This window comes from Panthera tigris, chromosome F2, assembly GCF_018350195.1.
Source record: "Panthera tigris isolate Pti1 chromosome F2, P.tigris_Pti1_mat1.1, whole genome shotgun sequence".
Taxonomy (NCBI): Eukaryota; Metazoa; Chordata; class Mammalia; order Carnivora; family Felidae; genus Panthera; species Panthera tigris.
The window spans coordinates 66942722-66967260 of record NC_056676.1 but is presented as its reverse complement, the minus strand read 5'-3'; the positions used below and the strand labels follow the sequence as shown (position 1 = coordinate 66967260).

General features: G+C 49.4%; 1 protein-coding gene across 9 annotated transcripts in view; it reads left to right on the top strand.

The window, feature by feature from the left end:
- MTSS1 (MTSS I-BAR domain containing 1) overlaps positions 1-24539 on the top strand; it is a 163464-nt gene that overhangs the window by 108267 nt on the left and 30658 nt on the right. For all 9 annotated transcript variants that reach the window (XM_042973346.1, XM_042973347.1, XM_042973348.1 and 6 more), the window contains exons 4-6: positions 18680-18764; positions 21243-21334; positions 22981-23055. In XM_042973346.1, coding sequence (XP_042829280.1) covers positions 18680-18764; positions 21243-21334; positions 22981-23055 — 252 coding nt within the window. The remainder of the gene's footprint in view (positions 1-18679; positions 18765-21242; positions 21335-22980; positions 23056-24539) is intronic.

Genomic DNA, 24539 nt, shown 5'->3' with positions numbered 1-24539 from the left:
GGATGCTCAACTCCAGAAGCCAGATCTGAACCTCTCTTAGAACATGGCTGCTCAGCTGGGTCACGCCAAGCTGACCTAGAGTTGGTGTAGCCGGGGGACTGGGCGCAGATGTGTAACCAGTGGGACCTTTATTGTCCTCTTGGGCATTCGGGAATCATGCTGTCTTTCCAGGGCCAGAGCAACACCCCCTGGGCTCCTTTGTCCTAGCATCAAGCCTCAAGGAATCCGTTCATTGGGAGGAATGAGCTTGGGGGCAGCAGCCTGAGTACAGGGTTTGTCTGCTTGTTCAGTAGGGTGTCCGTGGCTGGCTGGTGTCTGTCCTGTAACTTAATGTACTTGATGGGGCTCAGTCTTTGAACTTCAAAAATACGAACATTGGGTTTGCTCAATCTCTTTTTCCAACAGTTACTCGTCCACTTTCGAATGCTTTTTGGTGAGCTGAATACAGTTCAGTGTTATTGGCAGCCTAGTATATTGCTGGGGGGTCTGTCCCTGCCCTTGGGTTCACTCGTGTCTGTCTCTCTCTCACACACACGTGTGCACAGATGCACACACACACACACACACACACACACTCTTTAAACTGGAAGCCATTCGTACGTCGTTGCTTTTCCTGTTTTCTTTCTGGAGACAAGAAGGTCCCTGATGCCAAACTTTCTAGCTGAAAGGTCGGTCTCAGGTTTGTAATAACTGGGTAATTGTCTCTTAAAATAAACTAGCATCCCCAGGGCTGTAAGCTTGCCTTCCTTGCTATCTGGATGCTGAGTGCCTGTGCCGTTTCCTGTGGCCGTGTGCAGTCATCTGGAAACGTGGCTAACAGTCCCACGGTGGGGGAGGGCCGGCTTCTTTTTCTGTAACAGGAACATGCTGACTCCCTGCCAGTCCCTCCACCCTTTGTCTTCTGCCTTCTGGTCAGGAGCCGCTCCCTGTGCTTCTGTCCTCCCCCGTCGTCACCACCGTTTTGGACTGGTGCCGTGTCTTTTCTGTGGGATGCTCACCAAATCAACACTGATTCTTACAGGAGCTAATTCTTGCCTCCAACTTGAGCCGGTTTGCTGATTCAGTGCTGTTAAGGGTTGCTGGGTCCTTCCCTGAACGAGGGCTGGGTTCCTGATTGGGAACGTTGGTGGGAACCCTGGGGGGTGCCTTGCAGCGTTCTGGAGAAACACCTGCTCATTGGTACGGTCTTCATATCAAATCTGCTTCTGTGAAAGGAAGCCCACTGGAGTGTTTGATTTTGTGGAGAGCAGCGTATAGGTCACACAGATCGTTTCACAGTCCTGCCTTAGGATGGTAGAAATTATTTGTAAGGCACTAAATAAACCGGAGTTTGAAGAACAGGTTATTTCAATTATTCTGCCTCTGTCTCCTGTGAGATGAGCCTTTAAGCTTGCTTCAGGGTAGTGGTGCCAGGTAGTGCTGCGCAGGGCGACCGTGGAAAGATGCACATGGTGTCCAGAGGCCATCTGGGAAGTGATGAGCAGAGGGGCGTGCTGTACTGAAGGTAGACGAGGGTTCTGGGCCATTCCGTCCTGGACGGGATGGGAGTAGACGCCCAGGAGAGCATCTGTTCTGATGGGCCGGCTCTGGAAGGCTCCTCTTCGGGCTGTGCCACTCCTCACAGCAGCACCCATGGGTGGAATGTGGGGTCCCCCTCCAGCACTGCCTGCATCCACTTTCATGATGCAAGTTACTTAGCCGGCGGTGCCCCCGGTTCCACCCTGTCCCCTTCTCCCAACCTGCTCTGCATAGATGTGTTCCCCTGGGAGCTCCCTGAGCATCCTTCTGCATCCATCTCAAAGGTGTCTGGTGCCTGGGGCCCTGGGAGAGGCCGTCCTCGGTGATGCTCTGCAGAGGTGACTGGAGAGGCGCACGTCATGGTGGGTTCCTCTCCCGTGGGTCCGTGCACTGTTGACACATGTGGACACAAGGCATGTGGTTATGTTTTTGCCATATACAGCCTCCCAAGTGGTTCACTGAGTAATACCATTAGGGTGCCTGGTGTGCTGTTTCTGTTTAGGGTAACAGTAGGACAGTGAAGTCATGAAATTTCCGGGTGGCATTTAATGGCTGGAATTAGAAACTGGCCCTGTACTTAATACCTAGGACAAACTATCTTCCGTGGCTGTTTCTGTTTTGTTCGGCCTCATTGAGCTAATGGTAGGTGTCACCAAAGAGGTCAGCGTGTTTTACCCAAACCTTCTGCTTGGAACGGGAGAGCCTCTTCGGATGAGAGCTCCCACCCCTCCCACAGCCTCACCTGTATTCACTTCACTCCAAGGATTGCAGAGGACGGGTCCCCCGCCCCCTTCCTCCAAGCATGGGACAGAGGAAGTGCTCTGGCCTGGGAGATACTTCACCTGAGTCTAGGTGACTGTTTGGCAGGGGTGACAAAAAAAATGCCAGCAACATGCTAAAACTGGGTTGCCTGTAGGTCTCATTCGGCGTGTAACATTCTCTAACCTCTAGATGCTGAAGCTTCTTTAGAAAGTGGCTTTAAGAAACCTCTGGGCTTACTGTTGAGAATACCATTTGGTGGATCCCTCGTCCTTCTTTATACCTCAGCCAAGTGATCGTTGTCATGGCAACAGAGCTGCGCCTGCAAAGGCTTTTCTAATAGCATGTAAGGGGATCTGAAGCTTCCTGAGACTGTTAGTAATTATCTTCTAAAAAAAAAAAAAAATATGTTCTGAATATGGTGAACATTTTAATGGGCCCTGTTCCATCCTGATGGGGACTTCCGAGGGCCGTATCAGTCCCCTGTCTAAAAAGGCTAATAAAAATACTCCTCTTGATTTTGCCCTGTTTTTTTTCTTTTGTGCACTTTCCTACATGGTAGAAGACTCCATTGTTCCATAATGCCGTGCACATAGTAGGTACCCCTATAATTTTACTTGCACAGGCAAAACAGCCGAGCTTTGATCTAAATATTCTTTATTAGATTAGCATCTAGATATAGCCTTTCACTAAATGATCTTGAACCTCAAGCCAGGTAGGCCTCCCAGAGCTCACAGGGGTCAGAACTCCCGCCTCTTTTGTTTTCACACCGTGGGACAGCCAGGACCCACGATTGAGTGTAACTCTGATAAAGAACTGCTCATTGCCCCCTCCTGGGAGCTCAGATGTAACCCAGCTACCCACATGCTGGGAGTATCTGCGTTACGTTTCAGGATGAGTTATTGTCCAATTAAAAAAAAAATTATTTCTGTTTTGGTTTCCTTTATCTGCAAATATCTCTGGAGCCTTTATTCTGGGCCACACATCTTGCCCGACTCTGGGAATTCAGAGCTGGCTGGGACGCTGTTGCTGTCCGTGAGGAGTGGGGGACCCAGGCCCAGGAAGTAGGAAGCCCAGGGCGGCGTTACCGGTGTGGTAACGCATCACAGTGTAGGAAAGAGGCAGGTGAGCTAGCAACGTCTGGTCCCCTTAGTTTCCCTTGGTCTCCCTTCCTCCATTGTCCCCTCCTTAACTGCATGTACTGGAGCCCTATGAGGTACTAATCCTCCATAAGGCAGAGGGGAAAGCTTACTCCATGCTTTTTTCTTCTTTTAATGTTTGTTTATTTTTGAGAGAGAAAGGGGAGGGGAGGATGAGTCGGGGAGGGGCAGAGACAGAGGGGGACAGAGGATCCGAAGCGTGCTCTGTGCTGGCAGCAGCAAACCCGATGCAGAGCTCCATCTCTTGAACTGTCAGGTCATGACCTGAGCTGAAGTTGGACACTCAACCGACTGAGCCACCCAAGCACCCCCCGTGCCCACTTTTTTATACTGAGTCACTCTGAAGGCTAGTTAATGTCCTAGGCATGGGGGGACGTGGAGGCCAGTGGGAATCAAGGACCGCTTTGTGACCCGCACTTAGCTTGTGTCCAGCCGCTTTGCCCTCACCTGTTGTCGAATGCTCCTGAGCTCTCTTTTTCTCTCTGGACCCAGATTTGCAGTTCCGTGTGTTGGCAGGGGAACCTCTGGTGAGGGGTGAGGAAGCTTCACCAGCAGGAGGCTGTCCCAACAGCAGGCCCCAGTGTCCTGTGGGGGTATGGCATCCCCTGTGTCCCTCCTCCCAAGTCTAGGACATCTGGCCCACCTACGTTTTGCCTGCGGGGGTGGGGGATCCCTGTGGTGGTGGATTCTCAGGGAGTTTGGGAAAGGTATATTGGCTAGTGCACGACCCTCGACCCATAGTGTAGCTGCCGGTCTGGCAGCAAGTTGGCCTTACCTGGGAGCTGGCTAGAAATACAGAATCTCAGGTCCACTCCAGACCTTCTGAGTCACAATAGGCACTTTAGCAAAATCCCTGCGTGATCACATGAAAGTTTGAAAAATTACTGCTCTAGTTCCTGTGAGATTTTAGGGCCAGAGTAGCAAATACAAGGCATGCATGGCAGACATTGCTAGCTGATCTAGGCACCCTCTTTTCCTTCAAGTCCAGATCCAGCCTCAGAATCCTTCTTAACTCAGTGTTCCAGGCATCATTAACAGGCAGTTGGAATTATCCCAGAAGGTAAAACCCATTTGCTTCCCCTCCCCGCCTGTGTGAAAAGACAAGGAAATTGCTTTTTGCCTAGACCTTAAGGGTTAAGAATCATGCCCCTAATCATTCCCCAGGGAAGAGGAAAGGAACACAAGAGCCCACTGAAGGAACAGCTGTTGGCAACCGGAACATACACAGTGCAGTGGCACTAAACCAAACCCAGCTAGTCCTCTGCGGTCAGGCAGTGAACTTGACGAAGCAGGGAAAGCCCCTGTGTTACCCTGATTCCTGCAGTCCCCCTCAGAACACAGGGTCAGTCCCGTGCTTTCTGGCAACTTCCTGTTGGGTTTGTTTGATGACTGGGCAACGGTTAGGTTTAAACCACTCACGAATAGTTATTGTCCTCAGGAAGTATTTGTGCTCTGTTAGAAGAACTGGGGAAGAGAAGGACACAGGAGAACAGAGCAGGAAGAAGGACAAGAGTAGCTCTGATCATCGAGTAGAAAGTTCACATCCCATCCCGTGACCGGCTCTCAGGGGCATATCATGCAGGCCAGTTAGGTCAGCCTCAGAGGGTCATTAGGATGCTAGAGTTGTATCTTGCTTTAATGAAAATTGGGCCGGAGCAGTAAGGAGACCTAGAAATAACTGAAAATAGTTTTGGGTTCACATCGCTACTGTTGACCTTGAGACTCAGCTGGGGAACTAGACCCTAAAACCAGTTTATGCCCTTGCGTTGAACAGCAGGCTGGGGGCCTATAGGGCCCTGAGGATGCTTGGGTTGCATCATGGTGCTGCTCTCTTGCCCGCCTGAGCCCTATACCTGCTTTCTCTGGTTGTTACGAGCCAGCCTGCTGTTGTCTGTTCTGGTTAGTGTTCCGGTTTCTAATAGATCAGAAGCCATCCAAACATTCACCCAAAAACCGTTTGGGGAAGGTGCAGCTTGAGATACAAATGGAGGGGAAGAGGAGTATGAGACAGTAGATGAGTCCCTGTCAGTGACCAGAAGTCTGACTGTGTGCATGTGTGCCACAGGTGGAATCTAGGCTGATTGTGGCCATTCTTCCTCTAGAATCTTATATCTTAGCTTCTCTTGATTAGTTCCCTGTCGCAGTGGTAGGAGGGGGTGTGCAGCAGGCACAGGAGAGGAGTGGGGAGCAGGGAGGGGTGCTAAGAGAATTTGGAAGAGCCAGTGTTAGAGGCCTGGAACTCGCAGCTTGGCATTCCTCCCACTTCCCACGTACTCAGGTTTGCTGAGCACCTGCTATGTCCAGGGATATGCACACATCCCATCGTGTGCTGTTTTATGAGACACCATGTTAGTAGAAAAGAAAAAGTCTGTTGTTTGGCTGAGTAAAGATAGCATCACCATGAAACTACTCCAGAGGTCCCTCCTGGGATGGGGCAGAAGCTGAAAGGATGATTTTGGGAAAGATACTCCTAGTGAGTAAGGAAGGGTCCAGGGTCCTCTGCATGAATAAATAGCACCCCCTCCAAAGGAAGCTAGCAGATGGTGACGTGCTGAGTCTGTGTCCACCCTGAAGCCAGGGCCTGTTCATAGTCCAACAAGGAAGTGGTGACAGTGAAGTCTGCCTGATAAAACAGATATTTGAGTGGAGTTAAACAGTGGGGGCGGGGGGTGGGGATGGTGAACACCTAATTTCTCATCTGTCAAATATTTTGAGATGTATCTGTAATAGTGAGATATCCTGAAGAATGTTTAAAAGTTCTGTAGACTCAGCCCTGGATCCCAAACCTGAACTCTACTGTGGCACCTTGGGCAAATTACTTAACTTCTCTGAGCTTCCTTGCCCTTATCTGTAAAATGAGAATAAGAATACCTACTTTATAATGATACCTATATGAGGAGTAGAATGAGGTTCTAAAAATTGATACAATGTGCTTGCAGGTGCTATTAGATTACAAGCAGTCAGAAAATGGTAGCTGTTCCTAATAACTTGGAAAGCAGCAAGATTGCTTCCAGAGAGCTGATAAAGTTGACACATTCTGGCAGAGTTCGGGGATGTACAGAAGCCCCTTAAAGGAGTAGAATAGTTCTTAAGCCAGCAACCCATGAGGGTAGCCTGATTCTGGATAGCAGAGGTTTTTTTTTTTTTTTTTTTTTTGAGTTTTATTTATTTATTTTGAGAGAGAGTGTGTGAGCACGCATGTGGGGGAGGGGTAGAGAGAGAGAAGGAGAGAGAGAATCCCAAGCAGGCTCAGCACCATCAGTGCAGAGCCCCATGTGGGGCCTGAACTCACAAACCTTGGGATCACAACCTGAGCCGAAACCAAGAGTCGAACCCTTAAGTGACTGAGCCACCCAGGCGCCCCTGGATAGCAGAGGTTTTAAGCATAAATTGTTAGTCCCAAGGAGGGTCTGTCCGGTCACCAGCAGAAGCAGAACCAGGGCATAGCTCAAGAGTCAGCATCAAGGGCTCACTCTCTGGGGTGTCATCCCTTTTGAGGAGATGGATGTGTCAGGCTCTCTCTGATCCCTAGAATAACTGCCCTGTTCTGTGTCTGTAGGGTTCATCAGGCCCCCTTCTAAATCATCTGGCCTTCCCTGAAGGCCTCCTGAGAGGTAATGCCCAGATCTGTGGCTGTAAGCATCTTATCTGCCCGACCGTTCAATTTCACCAGCCAAGAAGACACAGCGGCCCACATCTGCTTTGCTGGCCCGAGTTGGCATCCTTGAGTCGTGCGCCTGCCTCCAGCGGGAGCACCTCTCTGCGCCCGCGGGTCAGAGGCAGACCCTCGTGGTGGGCGTTACCAAAGGCAGGTGGCAGAGGGCCGGAGACGTTTCCTGGGCGATCCCCCCCACGGCGTCTTTCAGCCTGGTGCCTTTCCACCTGAAATGACGGTGGGGAAGGATCCCTGTCGGAATGCGTTTGCTGCTGCTCTGTCTTCCCCAGAGTGTGAGCGGGTCCGTGTGTTTGTGTTTCCATATTACCACTCTCGCTTTGCTTTTAAAACAGCAACAAAGAAAGAGGAATATTGGTCTCTGTGGCTGCCAGTACCGTGCCTGCCAGAATCTCGTGCTTGCTGAAGCCGCCAGATGGTGGTAGGGCTGTGTGTGGTTTTGTTTCCTCTGCTTTTTGAAAAGTCGTGAAGTGGGAGAGGCTGGGGAGTGTGAGCTTGGCTGCAAGAGTGTCAGCTGATAACAGTTTGCAGTGCCTTCCACCCCGCACGTGGGCACGAGGGTGTCTTCCCAAAATGTGCCGCTGACCCTCTCCAGCATTTGCTGAGCGCACAGTATTAGCTGTCCCGTAAACACCAGCTGGATTGTCCGTTGCCTCAGCCACATACAGTAGCTGAACAATCCAGTTTTTCAAACAGGAAACTCCATGTGTTTGTCTCTTCCGTGAAGATGGAAGCGGGTTGTTAGGATTGCCATTGTAGCAAAAGGGAAGTTACGCTTCCTTTGCGGGGAGCTGTAAGGGTTTATTTTTGACAAATCTTCTACGTTTTTCACTTTTGTCCTAAGGGACCCCATGAGGACAAAGGGGCAGATCCTTCCACTGCTTAAAACAGTACGCACCTTTCTCATCCGTTAGTTTCCTTGAAATCAGATCGTGTATCTGTTGCAAGAACGTTTGGGTGATCTAAGAAGCCAAGTAGCTCATACAGAAGCGCTGGGGGTTCTTGAAACCACCGCCAGGGCTAACATAAGGCGTGTGGATGCCGTTCAGTGATTGAAGCCTGAAAGTGTCTCTACGGAGCGGAGCGAGCTTACGTGGCTGATGTAAATGGTAAACGGTCTGTGTGGTAACCACAATAGGAACTGGTTGTTTTTCTCTCCCCCTCCCCCTCCCCTGACCCTCCCCTCCCTGTAGTTAAACAAATGTAGGGCATCAGATGATGCCACCTCCTCCCTGTCGTCCATTTCTCTTGTGTCCGAGGATAAAAATAAAATGCTGATGAAGCCAAAAGAAACGCAGCTAATTTGTTCTTAATATCCTGAGTGGCCTCTTTGACCTTTAATGAAAAGGATGGGGCCCCCCGGCAGGAGCCATCCGCCTCAAAATTGCACGGGGATGGGCAAGGGTGTGTTTCCCAAACAAGAGGGAGGGCAGCCAGTGTGGGACTCCTGAGAGGGCATCAGAAGCTTCTCTGTTAATTAAAGGCAAGAGTGTGCTGCCAAGCGGTAGGGAACTGCTGGTGTGTTGCTTTGTGAGTTTTCTAAGGTACCTTCCAGCCCAAGGGTCACCCTGAAAATTCTCTGCTTCCACGTGTAGGTGAAATGAGGGCCGGGGCTGTCTCCCTGTTCATAGCACAGTGATGGGACCACGGTGACATTTCCTCAGTGTTTGTTGAGTACAGGAATGCTGCCCCGTCTCTTCTCCAGCATCCTGGCTGCCATGGGATGCTTTCCCTCGAAGGAGGAGGGAGGGTCATCGGGTCCAGCCTGGAGGTCAGTTTCTAGAGCCTCCAGCAGGTATGCCCACCTCCTCCTGAGGTCCAGTTGGTCCCTTGCCTGGAGGGCCAAAGTGCTCCCTACAGACCCATCTTTTCATCCATGTGGCAGTGGTGGCCTTTGGACGTGGCCCCTTGAACCGGATATTTGGATAGCATGTGGTCTTTGTTAGCCAGGGCATCGTGGTTGAGCTTTTCCAGGCATAATCTTATTCAGGCTTATGCTCAGGTGCCATTTTGAGACACTTTTACTTTCCCTTCTGGAGTCCAGGTACCATCACTTAGAGTTGTAAGAACCCTGAAACCCACCTGCAAGATCGCAGAAGTGGGGTTCCAGCTTCCTTGTCAGGTGTGGCACTGCTGTGCCTGTGGAGCCATGGTGGCCGTGGCGCGTGCTGGCCTCCAGGCGTCCCCCAGGGCGGCAGATGGTGTCCCCAGCCGTGCCCTGTTCCGTCTGGCCACAGTGGCAGCTGACGCATGCCGAGGCAGGTTCTGTGATGCAATGCCTGGGCAATCTTCCAGCCGGTCATCAAGGTGAAAGACACCTGACATTTTAAGACTTCTGCGCTGTTGAAGAGCAGGGGCTTGAGAGAAAGGACAGACACACTCTTTCCTCGTATATTGAGCCTGTGATACCACAACCTGCCATGAGCCATTGCAGAAGGATCCCCTGAGTGGCCGATGATGGTACCAAGCAGTGGATTCCATAGGACCTTTCCTTTCCATCCTTTGCTGGAAGGAGGCTAGTGACGCAACTGTCCTGATCTTTGCAACGTAAAAATAAACAACAGAGAAGTAAGGCTGGGGACACCTTCAAACGCTGGCTAGTCAAGGACAGCTGCCTGCCTGTTTTGGAGACCTGGGACACTGAGAGACTGAGGCTCACTGCAGTCGGCTGACCATGAACCTCTCGAAGCTAGAGCTTTGAGTACCATCAAATGACCACTTCGCTGATGTGAACATTAAGTACAGCCTTTCCAAGGCAGACCCTCTGAACTGCTCCTTCCCAGCCTTTGGTCTCCTGAGATGTTTGGGAAGAAGGAATTATCTGGGCTTTTGCAGAAACCACCCTCTGTACTGTTAACTTGCCTTCCATGTTCTCATTAGCCAGCTCCTTGGAGAAGGGCGATATTCCACATGGAAGAAATAAGGGCTGTGCACTGATGTGGATGGTTGCTCCAGTCAGGCCACAGTTCCTCTGGCGTCTGCCCTCCTGTAGGACTTGGCTGACTATTGCCACACCAAAGCCCTACTTAACTGGCCCATTGATGTATCCAGCACTCCGTGTTTCTCTATAAACTATACCAGCCCCTGCCTTTCGTAAGCTCATAGCTGATAGATCTTTTTCTGTATATCCACATGTTACGGACCCTCATGAAATTATTTAATTATAAGGTCGGTAAATCTTTGGAATATGAGTGTAAAAACCAAGATTGGTTATTTCTGCACAGGAAGTGGAATGCTTAAAAGATAGGCTAGAAGCAAGTTGCTTTTAGACAGAAATGTCACCATCAGATGACATATGGATGAGGCAATTGTGAAAGATCAGGGGACAAGACTATAAAAATCTGGGATACTCAGACTGTTTCACAAGAAGCCCAAACCCTGAATCACAGGTGATGCTCTTCGGGTGTGATGTGCACAACAGAGATGACCTGAAACACGAGTCGGGCTCGCTGTTTGTTAGAGTACAGTCATCCACATGTGAGTCTAAGAAAGTTAGACCCTTCCCGAGGTCACACAGCTAGTGAGCGGGGGGGGGGGGGGGGGGGGGGGGGGGCTGGGCTGGGCTTTGAATCCACATTGTTTGACTTCAAAGCCGAGCTCTCTTAACCCCTCTACTGCTTTTCTTCTTGATCCCCGTGTTAGTCTGGGAGAGGACAGGGAGCTGGTGCCGCGACTCCGGATTGGCCACAGTGAGAGTGGGGCTGTGGGAGCCCCAGGGCCTGCAGGCTGCTTGGGGGCCACATGTCAGTCAGGTATGTGGCGTGGGGTGGGTGGAATGCAGCTGGGACTGGGCCCCCAGAACTCTTCTGAGGTCAGTGGGGGAAGGGGACAGGGTCACATACCACAAGAGGTAAGATTTGGCGTGGATAAAGCAGATACGTTTTGGAAAAAGATTCCTGATAAAAATGTGTCACAGGGGTGACCTCCAGTCTGAAATTGATGTGTTTGGTGCATTTGGTGTGATTGGTGGTCATATGCCTGGGAACCACACACGGCCACCCATCTTAGATCTTTTAAACTTTAACCGGATGGGCGCAGGAAGCAATTTCATGCATCCGGTGTAGCAAGGACAGAGTGAGGGTTTTGTGACGCCTGTTTGGTGTGCGGTGTCACCCATCTTCAGAGACGCTTTGGGGCTGTCAGTGCATTGCTGGCCTGCGTCCAGATAGAAGTCACGAGCTGCTGGGCGGTCGGAGGTCACTTACTCCACCGCCCTGTTCCTCTGAGCTCTCGTGGGTCCCACAAAGGAGCCCTTCCTAACTCCACCCGCGGTGGATCTTCTGTGCCTGGGGTCTTGCCTCACGTGGACTTTTCCGCCTCCCTTTCATAGCTGTTTTTACAGTTGAACATAAGCTGCCTCTGGTGGAATTAATGTGTCCCTAAGGCTGCAGGGGAGGGAGTTAGTGCCTGTTGACTTTGTGGGGAATGTCAGCCATGTGTTTTGAAAGTAATGTTTCTTTAACGGCGAGTGGAGTATTTTCTTGGTCACATCAACAGGAGGCTTCTATTGCCTCTGTGCTTAGGAAGCCGGGGGTGGGTGGCGAGCTTAGCCCCCTCTCCTAGCCGCTGCTGGTACGGCTGAATATGTCACCTGTAGCTTCTCAAGACCCCGCACCAAGTTCAGCGAGCCCTCTTATGGGAAAAGGTCACAATTTCCCCTTGGCCGGTGGTTCTCGACAGGGGCCATTTTGCCCCCCCCTCCCCACCCTGGCAAATGTCTGGCGACATTTCTGGTCATCACGACTTGGGGTGTGTTTCACCCAGCAGTGCTCAGGGCAGCCCCGTGCAACAAAGGATTTGGTCCAAGATGTAGGCAGTGTTGGGGTCGACAAACCCCGCAGTAGGTGGGGGGCCCTGTCCTGTTGAGCCCTCTCCTGCAGAGGCCTCAGAGAGAGCCCTCCTGTCCAGTGGTTCTTTCTGACTGCTAATCAGGCTTCCCAACAACATGAGCCCTCAGAGGGCCTCCGGGACGCACAGTGACTTATTGTCACCCTGCGCTTCGACTCGAGCGATTCTTAAATCTTGCTCCCCCCTCCCCCCTTCTGCCGCAGAAGCTGGGCCTGACAGACTGGCTTTTCAGTCCTCCCTGGCCACCTGCATGCTGTAGACCCCTCCATGGCCTGTGCATTAGTCCCCTGCTGCGTGGGGAGACGGAAGCCGCCTGCAAATGAGGCAGCGTGGGCGGATGGGACGATGCCACTGGGTGTGCACCATGGTCCCGCCTTTGCAAAGCCACTGTGGCCAGTTGCGTTCTGAAGGGTATAGCCCTATAGGACTTTGTTGCGGGGGGGGGGGGGGGGGGAGGAGGGAGGGATGATAGCAGCTCCTTATTTTCCCTTATCGTCCCCAAAATGGCATTAAATAGTTTGCATTCTGTTATTTTAGCGTGCCTCTTTGTCCTCAGTTGGGAATGTCTCCAGCTTATCATAGTGGGAAAGGGCCTTTCAGTATCAGTAAACGTGGGGCTTGGATCTTGGCTCTGCGCTTCCCAGCCCTGTAGCCCTCAGCAAGTTAGCGAACTCTCCTGAGCTTGTTTTTCCATTTATAAAATGGGGATGAAAATACCAACCCCACAGGGATGCTGCAAAGGTTGCATTCCTTTGCCTCATTTTGTAGCTATCCCTGCCTGACAGTCTGCTGGCCCCTTAAGGGTCAGACCCTTGTTGTCCTCTTCAGAATCACTTTAAAATTCTTGCTGCATGGTAGATCCCCATTATGGGTGCATTGAGTCTTCCAGAAAGATAGGTTGAAGTCCTCCCCGCTCCACCCCACCCCACCCCCCCCAGTATCTGTGAATATGACCTTATTTGGACATAAGGTCTTTGCAGGTGTAATCAAGCTCAGGTGAGGTCATTAGGGTGGGCCCTAATCCAGTGTGGCTGGTGTCTTTAGAAGAAGAGAGAAATTTGCACACAGACACATGCAGACACAGGCACAGATGCCTCATGTGAAGACGGACACACAGGGGAGACCGCCACTCGAAAATGAAGACACAGTCGGGAGTGAAGCTTTGACAAGCCAGGAATTGCCTGGAACCACCAGAAGCTGGGAAGAGGCAGGAAGGATTCTCCTTTGCAGGTTCCCAGGGGAGCATGGCCCCATCAGACTCCTGGCCTCTAGACATGTGAGGACAGTACGTTGTGGCTGTGTTAAGCCTGCTGGTTTGGGGTGCTTGGTTACGGAAGCCCCAGGAAACTGGTGCACCACTCAGCAAACATTTATGGAATTTTTAAGTGTCTTCAGGTGCAAACCATAGTATTCTGCCCCGACATTCGTACTTTGCTAGTCTAGCCTCTGGACCCTATTCTTTTTTCTCCACTGTTGGGCTCCTTTGCAAACCATCCAATTTAGATCACTGACTGATTTTGTGCTACTTTATTATGAAAAACCTTTGCTTGTTACAGGAGAAAGCTCTTACATGTGCCACATGGAAAAGAATTAAGATTTTTGCCATAAAGTGTATCTACATCCGCAGCCACTGGAGACCGTTATTTCTTTCAGCAGCAGCTTGCTTCCTGGTGCTACGGGGAAGCACGGGAGGCCCTTGCTCCCTGCTCTTTTCTCCTTTCAACTGGCGAGAAACAAAACCAAATCAAAGTGGCTTTAAAAATAAGGAGATGTGGGGCCCCTGGGTGGCTCAGTCCGTTAAGCGTCTGACTTTGGCTCAGGTCGTGATCTCATCACGGTTTGTGAGTTCGAGCCCCATGTCAGGCTGTCTGCTGTTAGCTCAGAGCCCGCTTTGGATCCTCTGTCCCCCACTTTCTCTGTCCCTCCCTTGCTCATGCACACTGTCTCTCAAAAATAAACATTAAAAAAAAAAAAAAGGAGATGTATGCTCTTACAAAACAGGAGCTCTGGGTCCAGAGGAAGACCAGGCTGTGTGTGTTAGTTTCAGAGGACGGGTCTCATCCTGAGGCAGGTGTCCCCATGGCCATGATGATAGGTGACTGCAGTAACTGGGCACCCTGCTTCTGTTTACATCCTGTGGTGTCTCTTTGTTGTGTTGATGTTCAGATCAGGGTCTTTTCCCCACAGGCTTCTACGACAACCTCTCCTCCTTGTCCCATCCCTAGACCAGCCACTGCCAGGAGTGGGGGGTGGGGGTGGAATTAGATCATTGGCCCAGACTTAACCAGCTGACAATCCATAGGCTCTGGTGAGACACGCATTGCCCCTCTGCACTCTCCAAATGAGCAACTCGTATGCAGTGCTGGTAGGCAGGGTAATGCCTCCCCAAAGATGTCTACATCTTCGCCCCTGGAGCCTGTGACTATGTTACCACAGTGTAAGGCAAAAGGACTTTGCAGATGTGATTCAGTTAAGGATCGTGAGACGGGGAGATTATCCTGGATTCTCCAGCTGGGTCTGTGTACACAAGGATTCTTATAGGAAGCAGGTAGAGAGAATCAGTGTCCGAGAAGATGTGAGAACAGTACAGAGGTCAGAGAAGACAAAAGATGCTAAGTAGCTGGCTTTGAAGATATTAGAAGAGACCACAAGCCAAGGGATGCAGGCAGCCCCTAGAAACTGGAAAAGGCAAGGAACAGATTCTTCCCTGGAGCCTCTGGAAGGACTGCAGCCCTCCCAAGGCCTTGATCTTAGCCCAGTGAAACAGATTTTGGACTTCTGACTTCTAAAACTATAAGATTATAAATGTGTGTTGCTTTAAGTCAGTAAGTTTGTGGTAATTTATTACAAAAACAATAGGAAGCGAATATACCATTCTCTCTTTAGATTGAGCTCGCATCAGTATAGATCTTTTCTAAGAGAAGAATCTCCTGTTGATGTTGGACATTGTATAGTGTGCACTTATAACACACACCAAGATTTATGGATTAAAGAAAAGACAAACCCAGTCCGTGGTCCTGCCTCCAGGTAGAGCCAGCGTGGTGATTTGCTCCCAGAATGGTAAATGTTGGTTCCTTCATCCGGCACCAGTGCTGGGTACAGGCAGCACAGAAACGAGTAAGAGCTTGTCCTCACTCACAGGCTCCTGAGCGTCTCAACCCAGCCGTTTGATTCCATAAATATTCTCACTGTCAAGTCAGAGCCCTTCCACATGTCTGCTCTGTCTTTGTAGCTACAGCCGGTTTCCTCTGAAAGCTCTTTCGAACTTGCTGATTTTTTTTTTTTTTTAAGTTTTAGCCAGGGTCAGGAAGAGCATGAGATGTTAAGCACCTCCACACATAGAGCTATTTTTAGGATGCCCCATGTTGCTTAGATCAGCAGTCCCTCCAGCGGCTGGGTCCCGGGGTCCACAGAGGATGTCATCTGCTCTGTGCCAATTGGACAGAGACAACTGCCATTTGGAAGTTTTCTTTGCGGTTTTTATTTCCTCCCCTCTCAGGGTTTCCTGTGCCGCAGGGTCCGGGGGTGAGCACAGACAGCATGTTTAGAAACTGCTGGTTATCGCACTGTAGGTCAGCTGTTTCTGGGAAGCATTGGGCTTTCCTGGAGATGACACGTGACTGGTGGCCGTCTATGGAAAATGTCTGGGAAGGTGAGAGAAAGAATGGAGCAGAGAAATGGGGTGAAGGAACCAACCTTGAGGTGATCATTTCCAAGCCTAGAAATCAATCTGGAGGAAACTGAGGCATAGGTTGTCAGTGAGGCAGCTGCCCACCACTTAGCTCTCAGTGTTAGCCTAGCAAGGATTGGAGCTCAGTCCTCTGGGACCAGTTCGACATTTCTAGGGTCCGGAACCAGAATTTAAGAGCGGGGCTTTAAGGGCCTAACACCCATAATAGCGTGTCGCTAAGTAAATTCAGCGGGATTCATTCTAGGCTCTCCGTCCTGCCCCTGCCTACCTTCCTGGGTCTGTAGTAAACGCTGTGTGTCGGGTGGTTAAATGCATAGGCTCTGGAGCTTGAGTCTGGGTTGGAATCCCACTTACTGACAGCGCGACCCTGGACAAATTCCACAAGGCACTGATGGAAACGGGGGTAATCATACTAGCACAACCAAGATTTTGCAGGATTGAATGAGTTCATGTGTGCACAGCGCTTACCCCAGGGCCTGGCACAGCCTAAGCTCTATACAGATGCCATACCTTCCCACGACCTTAAACACCACCGTCCTGCATTTTAGGTAACTACGTGCTATGACAGGGTACGTCTGTGCTCCATGCTTTATTTGCCCTGCTCCCTACAATGAGATTTTGCTTCCAGTTTTTCTTGTCGTCAACAACATTTCGATGACTGTCCTCATAGGTGGGGATTTGCTTTCGTCCTTAATTGTTTTCTCTGGTTAAATTTCTAGAAGTAGGTTTGCCAGGTCAAACAGGGGACTTGTCTTGAAGGCTTTTCTGGATAGACACGGCCAAATTCTCCTCCAGAAAAGTACTCGTTTACACTCCTTCCAGCAGTGAATGAGTGTGCCGGTTTCCTTGCATGGCCGGGTTATTAACTTTGAGTCAAATGAAGGCCCAGGAAAAATAGGAGATATTTCCCCGGGGATAAAGTGTTCCTCGTCCCTGCTTATAAGCAATAAAGGCTTAGGAGAACCTGTAGAGAGCCCAGGAGGCAAGTAGTGCGCATGCAAACAGCGCCCTCTACTGGTTTTCCCGGGTGGAGCATGGTGAGCTGCAGTAGATGGGGATGCCCAGGTGGTTTCTAACTCCAGAGTGGCTGCAGGTGCCAGCAGCTAAAGGGCAACATTTTACCAAGACTTTCGGCCGTTTAAAAAGTCAGCCTCCGGTGACCTTTAGGTCTTGCTCAGGTTCTCTTACAGCAGTGCTTCTTCTCAACTGGGATTTTGCTCCCCAGGGAACACTGTACTGCCTGGAGACACGTCTAGATGTCACAAAATTGGGGGCTGCTACTGATTTGTGGAAGGTCAAGGCCAGGGATACTGCTAAACATGCTACAATGTACAGGATAGCCACCCCCCCAACAAAGAATCATCTGACTGACATGTGGGTAGTCTTCAGGCTGAGAAACCCTGTGAGGTTTTTTTTTTTAAGCTTGCTTATTTTGAGAGAGAGAGAGAATGAATGAATGAATGAATGAATGAATGAATCCCAAGCAGGCTCCGCACTGTCAGCACAGAGCCTGATGCAGGGCTCGATCCCACGAATCATGAGATCATGATCTGATTGAAACCGAGAGTCAGACACTTAACCAACTGAGGCACCCAGGTGCCCCTGAGAAACCCTGTTTTAGAGGAGTGGGAGAATTGTTCTAGAAGACTTCTCTTTTCAGACTAAAATATAGAAATATTCATATTGAATACTTATTACTATTAACACTAATTTATTTGGTTCTGGAAACCTGCTAGTTTTGCAGAATAAAATGGCAAATAAGAGGAACTGAAATAGCACATTGACCTTTCTAGAAGAGAAGGCAGAGGGGGAGATACGAACCATAATAACATCACCAGCACTAATAAAGGAGGGAATTTCTTTCCCGTTAACTTGGCTTCGTTAAACCTACCATAAATGCCTACAGCTTTCCCTTGAAGGCCTTGTCTGTGAAAAATAGTGCTTCATGTGACATCCCCCCTCTCCAACTTCATGAGCCCCAATGTTTTCATAACATTTATAATTGAGCTTTTCCAGTGCTTGGTGCAGAATTCCCATCTGTAGATGTGACGTGCTCCCCACGCCCAAGTAAGTGCTGATTCGGGCATTGTTTCTTGGAGGGGGCAGGAAGGGCGCTTCACAAATAGTCTTAAAGAGGGTGTGCCTGAAGGGAGCGGCGTGACCAGAATTTCGGAAAATAAAACTGAATTACAGCTTACATTGACATTTGTTCAGTGTGGGACCCCCTTTCACTAGTGCTACCCAACCCCCTCAGAAAATGCTCCCTTGTTTCGTTCTGCTTTGGCCTTGCTAGTCTCTGAATTACTCGTATTCTAGAATATGTATCTTGAAACAATTAGCCGGAGTAGCCTTGTTAGCTGTTCTAAATAACGTGAAGAGGGTTATTTTGCCAGAAGTGGAAAACAGAACAAAACAACAGCTTTTCCTTGAAAGTCAGGATACTATTTTGATCATTTTCCTTGGGAAGTGTTTTTCAGATTGTAGGTCATGATCCAGTAGTGGGTTGGAAAACCAATTTCTGGGTCACAGCATTTAAAGAAAATCAGATAGAATAGAAAATGTTACTGGGCATTGCATACAGTAAAAGTAACTTCTATTTTGGTGATTATAGGAAAATGTGTCACCCTGTGTGTGTGTGTGTGTGTGTATGCGCACACATGCGTGGTGAGAAGCAGTGGCTTGGGTTTTATCACATGGTGAAATATGGCTTGTTTTCAAATTATTTCATTCTCTTTTCAAGAGTTCAGTGATTCTGGGGCACCTGGGTGGCTCAGTCGGTTAAGCGTCTGACTCTCAGTTTCAGCTCAGGTCATGATCTCATGATTTGTGGGATCGAGCCCCGCATCAGGCTCTGTGCTGACAGTGCGGAGCCTGCTTGGGATTCCCTCTCTCTCTCTCTCTCTCTCTCTGTCCCTCCCCCCACTGGCACTGTTTCTCTCAAAATAAGTAAACTTAAAAAAATTTTTTTTAAGGATTTCAATGATTCCAGTGTGTCTCCTGCCCTCAACTTTGCGTGTGTTTCTGTTTCAGGTGGTACCAGGGAGATCGGTTCTGCCCTGACGAGGATGTGCATGAGGCACCGAAGCATAGAAGCCAAGCTGAGGCAGTTTTCGAGGTGAGGAGCATATCCTGCCCCGATCGCGTGCCCTTGCTGGTTTCAGGTTAAGGAGGCAGTGACTCACCTGCCCACCCGAAGCAGCAATCATCTCCCCGTAGCATCGAAGTCCCCACTGCCCATCGCTCTGCTCGCTCATTGAACGAGTATTCGTTGGTCGCCCGCTGCATGCCAGCACTGGCCTGGGTGCTGGGAATGTGGCGGACAACCAGCCTGCCTGGGTCCCTGCCCTCGTGGATCCTGCACCCCACTTTGGGGGTCTTTCTCTGTGCTCCTGTGTGTCTCTGCTCACCCTCCGCTGGTGGAAGAGCGGTGCAGCCGCCCCCTGCAGGAGCCCCTGGAGGAGAAGCTGTGGGCCCACCCTCCATGGAGGACAGCGGTAGCGATCGAGCGCCCCGCGCTGCCAGCATGGGTGGAAATGGCAACGGCTGGCACGAGGATGTGGAGTCACCCGTGTTCCAGTCAGTGGGAGGGAGGGGGGCATTCTTCCAAGAAGATGGGCAGAATTCACCACTCTCATACCATTCTGCTTTACGGATAGCGTTCTGCTTTACAGATACGCCCAAGTGAGATGCCTCTGACCCTGGCCCTGGCTGGGCCACTGTGGGAGGTGGCAGAATGTTTTGGGAAGTGCCTGGTCTTGGAGATGGCCAGGCCTGGGTTTGAGCCCTGGACTGGCCGTTCAGGCGCTGGAATCATGCAGGAATCATAGCTACTATAAAATGGGGATAATGGTCTCTAAAGGGTTCTTGTGAAAATTAATGAAACATCTACACATTTCCAGCAGAAAGTGCCTGGATAGCAGGTGATGACATGTGCCTGCCTTCCCTCCTGCAGGCTCCTGGGTGGTGCTCCCCAGACCATGTAGCACCTCCTCTCACGCTTGTCTCCCGGGTTTATTTGCAAGCCTGTGGTCTGCACATTTGAGTCATGAGGGGACACCAATTCAACAACCATGATTTATTGAGCATCTACTGTGTGCCAGGCACTATCTTAGTTAGGGAGTGTGGGGTGTAGCACTAAATAGGACCATGTCCTGTTCTCATGGGACTTACGCTCTGGGCACTATGTACACGTGACATGACGTCAGGGGCTGCTGAATGCCACCAGGGGAGGCACACGGAGAGGAGACGGGTGGTGGCCATTCGACCCTGGGTGGTTAGGGAGCGAGTATATTCCAGAGAGAGATCTGAACAGACACCTGGAAGAAATAAGGGAGTGAGCTGTGTTGATGGCTGGAGGGAGTGTGTATGAAGGGGGGAGTGCCACGTAGACCCTGATGAGGAAAAGAGGGAACTGTACCGAGAACTTGAAGGTTTTCAGGAGGCTCTGTGATCAAAAGGCAGTCTGAGAACACCTTCTTAGTACATCTCATCAGTGCAATTTAGGCAATTTATGGGCACTTTCTAATTTTCCTACAGGATCTCTGTAAATGTCAGAATGTGTCCATTTTCCTTCCATTACACAGACAAAAACCTCGGGGGTCCATGCCTTGCATGATTCCTCTGGGTGGGGAGCTGCCTTTCCACGTGCTTATGTGTGATCTGTTTGGGACCCTGCACAAAATACAGGGAGTCCCTGGGGATACCCTCTGATCCCAGAGCTCATCATTCAGCTTTTCTTTCTCCAGGCTGTCCACAGTTAGCCTACAGTCATGACCATAATCCTGAATGCACATCAGACTCATGTGGCTCTTTTATGTATGTGTGTGTGTGTGTGTGTGTGTGTATGTATGTGTGTATATATATACACATATACATATATGTATATACGTATATGTATATGTACAAATATATACATACATATACATATATATGTATATGTGTATATATATACATATATATATATATATATATATATATATATATACGTATATATATAGTGTATTTATTTTGAGAGAGAGAGTATGCGGGCAGGGGTGGGGTAGAGAGAGAGGGAGAGCAGGCTCCAGACTGTCAGTACAGAGCCAGATGTGGGGCTCGAACCCACGAACCATGAGATCATGACCTGAGCCCAAATCAGGAGTCAGATTGCTTAACTGAGTCATCCAGGCACCCCTGGCTTTTTAAAAATTAGTAATAACGGGGTCCCACCCTCTAAGTTCATGCCAGGCATTAGGTATGGGGTGCAGCCCTGGCGTCCTTGCCTTTTTAAAGCTCTCCAGGTGCTTCTGTTGTGCAGCCAGAGGGGTGACCCCGCTGGTCTGCATCCGTGCTCGTTAATACAAGAGTCAGAAGATAAGCAGGGGAAACAAGAAGAGATGTTGCTCCAACCAGTCATGCTTATGGCTTCCTAACAGTCTCTGGAGAGCGTTCTGAGAATAAGGTTGTTACGAAATGGAGGGATTTGGGTGTGAACTTGGGCTTAGTATACTGCCTTGTCTTGCATCATGAAATCCTTGATTTAGGTAGTTTTGACAGCCAAGTGTAAATCTTGACAACAGAATGTATCTAATTTCTTCTTTCTTTTTGGTGAAAGCGCTTTAATTGATTGTCTGATAAACCCGCTTCAAGAACAGATGGAAGAATGGAAGAAAGTGGCTAACCAGCTGGATAAAGACCACGCAAAAGGTACAGGGGGGCAAGCTGTCCTCTGCGTAGTAGTACGCGTGTTCCGAGCAGAGGCACGGGTATTGCCGGCTGCCGCCTGGTGCCTCTGCTGGTGTCATCCTAAGGGCCCACTCTGTTCCCATGTCTCCTGGAGGCATTTCTGTGTTGGAGAATAAGGAGTCAAAAGTGATCCCATGAAACATCCCCCCGTTGCTGAGAGCCCAGATTCTTGGTGGTATTAATTGCGATCAGGTAAATTAAATGTGAATTGCCAAAGATTCATACTTCAGGCATCACAACACATCTTGACAACCAAACTTTTAATGATACAAGCTATCCTTGGGTCTCCTGTCCAGAACCGCCACCTTCTTTTTTTTTTAATTTTTTTAAAATGTTTTTCTTTATTTTTGAGAGAGAGAGAGAGAGAGCGTGAGAGAGCAGGGGAGGGGCAGAGCGAGAGGGAGACGCAGAATCTGAAGCAGGCTCCAGGCTCTAAGCTGTCAGCACAGAGCCTGACACGGGGCTCGAACCTGTGAACCACGAGATCATGACCTGAGCCCAAGTCGGACGCTTAACCGACTGAGCCACCCAGGCATCCTTAGAACTGCTGCCTTCTTTGGAAATGCTTCAGCAAACATGTCCCAGTCCCTCGTGTGCCGGCCACCGGGGGCAGAGTGGTCCAGACAGACACCTCCCAAGCCGGTCTTCCTGGAACCCATGGGTGGGAGTGCTGGCATCGTGGCAGGGGCAGGAGCCATTCATTGCTGGGAGGCTCATAACTGCAGTAAAGTGTCGGGGAGAGAAAGCTCATGGGTGGATCTGAGGGGAGTGAACCAGAATGAAAGGGTTGGCTAACAGTGGATCGCATGAGCACGTGACGGAGGTGTCTGATTGGTGGCATGGCACCAGCAGGGAGGGAGGCATCGGGGAAGGCTGCAAGGGAACTAGAGCAGTTGGCAGTCAATTGAATGCATACCAGGGCAGCAAAGGAGAGAAGTGTCAGAGGCAGCTGTCATTTCAGACGTCTGAATCTGGGTGATGGAGGTGCCAGCAACAGAAATGAGAAATCCAGGAATAGGTGGAGACCCGTAGGGGAAGCGGAGGTGGTTGTCAGGGGAATTGTGGTGTTTGTGGGTCGCCCCCTCCTCTGGGGGGTCTGGTGCCGGCCTTGGTGTTGATGTGAGAATGAGGCTAAGGCAGCTGGGCGTTTCGCAGTTTCTTCCCCCCTGACACCGTCTGATTTCTCACGCTATAGTCTTCAGTGCTCTTCTCTGAATGGTAACATCTGGCCAGTGTTTTGCTACATGGGTTCTTTTTTGAGCAGAGCACTGCAAACTGGGGGCCTTGGGAAAGCAAATCCTATTCTTCAATTTCCTGACACGAGCTGAGAAATTGTGGATTTTTCACTTTTAGTAAAGTATTCCCAAATGATGTCTTTCCTCACAGCTGATATGAGTGAATTCTATCAGGAAAAGACCATGGTGCATTTTGTTGGTTTTCATGTGAATAACCCCTTCAGCAGGAGATTTTTACCATATAGTACCCTGATTAAGCTGTTTATTGCGTATCATTGTTCATTCTTTCTGTGATGAAAGTAATGGTTGTTCCTGAAAGATTTTCTGTTGAGCAAGGTGGTAAAATTATTCAATAATTCTTCTTTCTCTTAGAATATAAAAAAGCCCGCCAAGAGATAAAAAAGAAGTCCTCAGATACGCTGAAACTGCAGAAGAAAGCAAAAAAAGGTAACTCTACAAATTCTGCTTTGCATAGTGTTACTTTGGGGAAATGAACATGTGCTTGATTTGTCTTTGAAGCAGAAAGCATTCGATTCAGACTTCCTTGCCTGTGACAGCCCTGGAGAACAGGAGCAAATAGAATCCATCTGAATTAAAGTTCTCAAGTGCAGAATATCTATTAATTTGAGGCCCTTGCAAAGTTGTGCTTGACTTGTTCCCTCCCCCCACCTTTGTCTCCAAAATTTGACAGTTTCCGTGCCCTATTGTGCGTTGTAATGAAACCTATAAATTTCTTGGAAGCCTTGGGATAACGCATAAAAGCCTTCATGCAAATGTCCTCTAGTAATTATTACAGAAATTATGTCATTTTCTCCTCCATCTTTCACAGCCTATAATCTCCGAAACCCTTTATTAAGTCTTGTGAGAATGTTAGAAACGGCTGCAGTGGGAAGCTGGGAGCTGTTGTTGTATAGAGAGATTTTTCAGGGTGTTCGTGAGTCTGGGGGCTCTCTAGGGGACACCGGCCTGGTGCCTCGTGGCTGTCTGCCCACCTCCCTGCTGACTGTCCTCCACCAGCTGGCCCGCTGTCAGATACGAGACCCAACTCTGCTCTTCCAGCGTGGACTTCGAATGTGCACAGAAAAATCTAGCTACATCCACTTTGCAAGCATTTGTGATGTTTTACTAAGACCCAAAATGTAGGGACTCAAACTTGAGAAGGTGACATTCTTTCCAGACTGTTCTTCTTGATAACAAGTTTTTGAAGTTGTTGTCTCACAACTGATGAAATGTTTTGTTTTTCCCCTGAGGCTGCTCTGTGCTTAGTGTTTGTTTGGGGAAATTTTTAGGTAGAAATCCCCCAAACCAAATTTCCTCTTTTCCTTAAATGAGAGGTTCTCATTTGGTATTTGAGGAAAATACATTTGGGGAGATGGAGTAGTTTGGTGGACGGTGGGGTGAGGACTGGACAAAGTTTTAAAGCTTGGACATTTTTAAAAAATGCCCTCCTAGTTCTTGTGAAAAACCATAAGACCATTTCAAGATAAAGGCAGGAGAATTTAAATTTTTTTTTCTTTTTATTTATTTATTTTTTTTTGAGAGAAAGAGAGACAGAGCATGAGTCGGGGAGACGTAGAGCAAGAGGGAGACACAGAATTCAAAGCAGGCTCCAGGCTCCGAGCTGTCAGCACAGAACTTGACATGGGCTTTTGAACCCATGAGCTGTGAGATGATGACCTGAGCTGAAGTCTGACGCTTAACCGACTGAGGCGCCCCAAGGCAGGAGAGTTTTCACTCATAATCAGATGTTCTGTTAGTATTGGCCTCAGTTGTTAGTTTTGGATGTGTGTTCTTGGTCTTAGTGCTTCTTAAATGTACATTATATCTTCTCAGTGCACCAGGGAGCTAGTGTTGGACAACGAATGGGGTTTGTGGCCAGTAACATTTTAGTGTGTCCAGAGGTCAATGTTCATAAGTAAGCCAGTCATCCA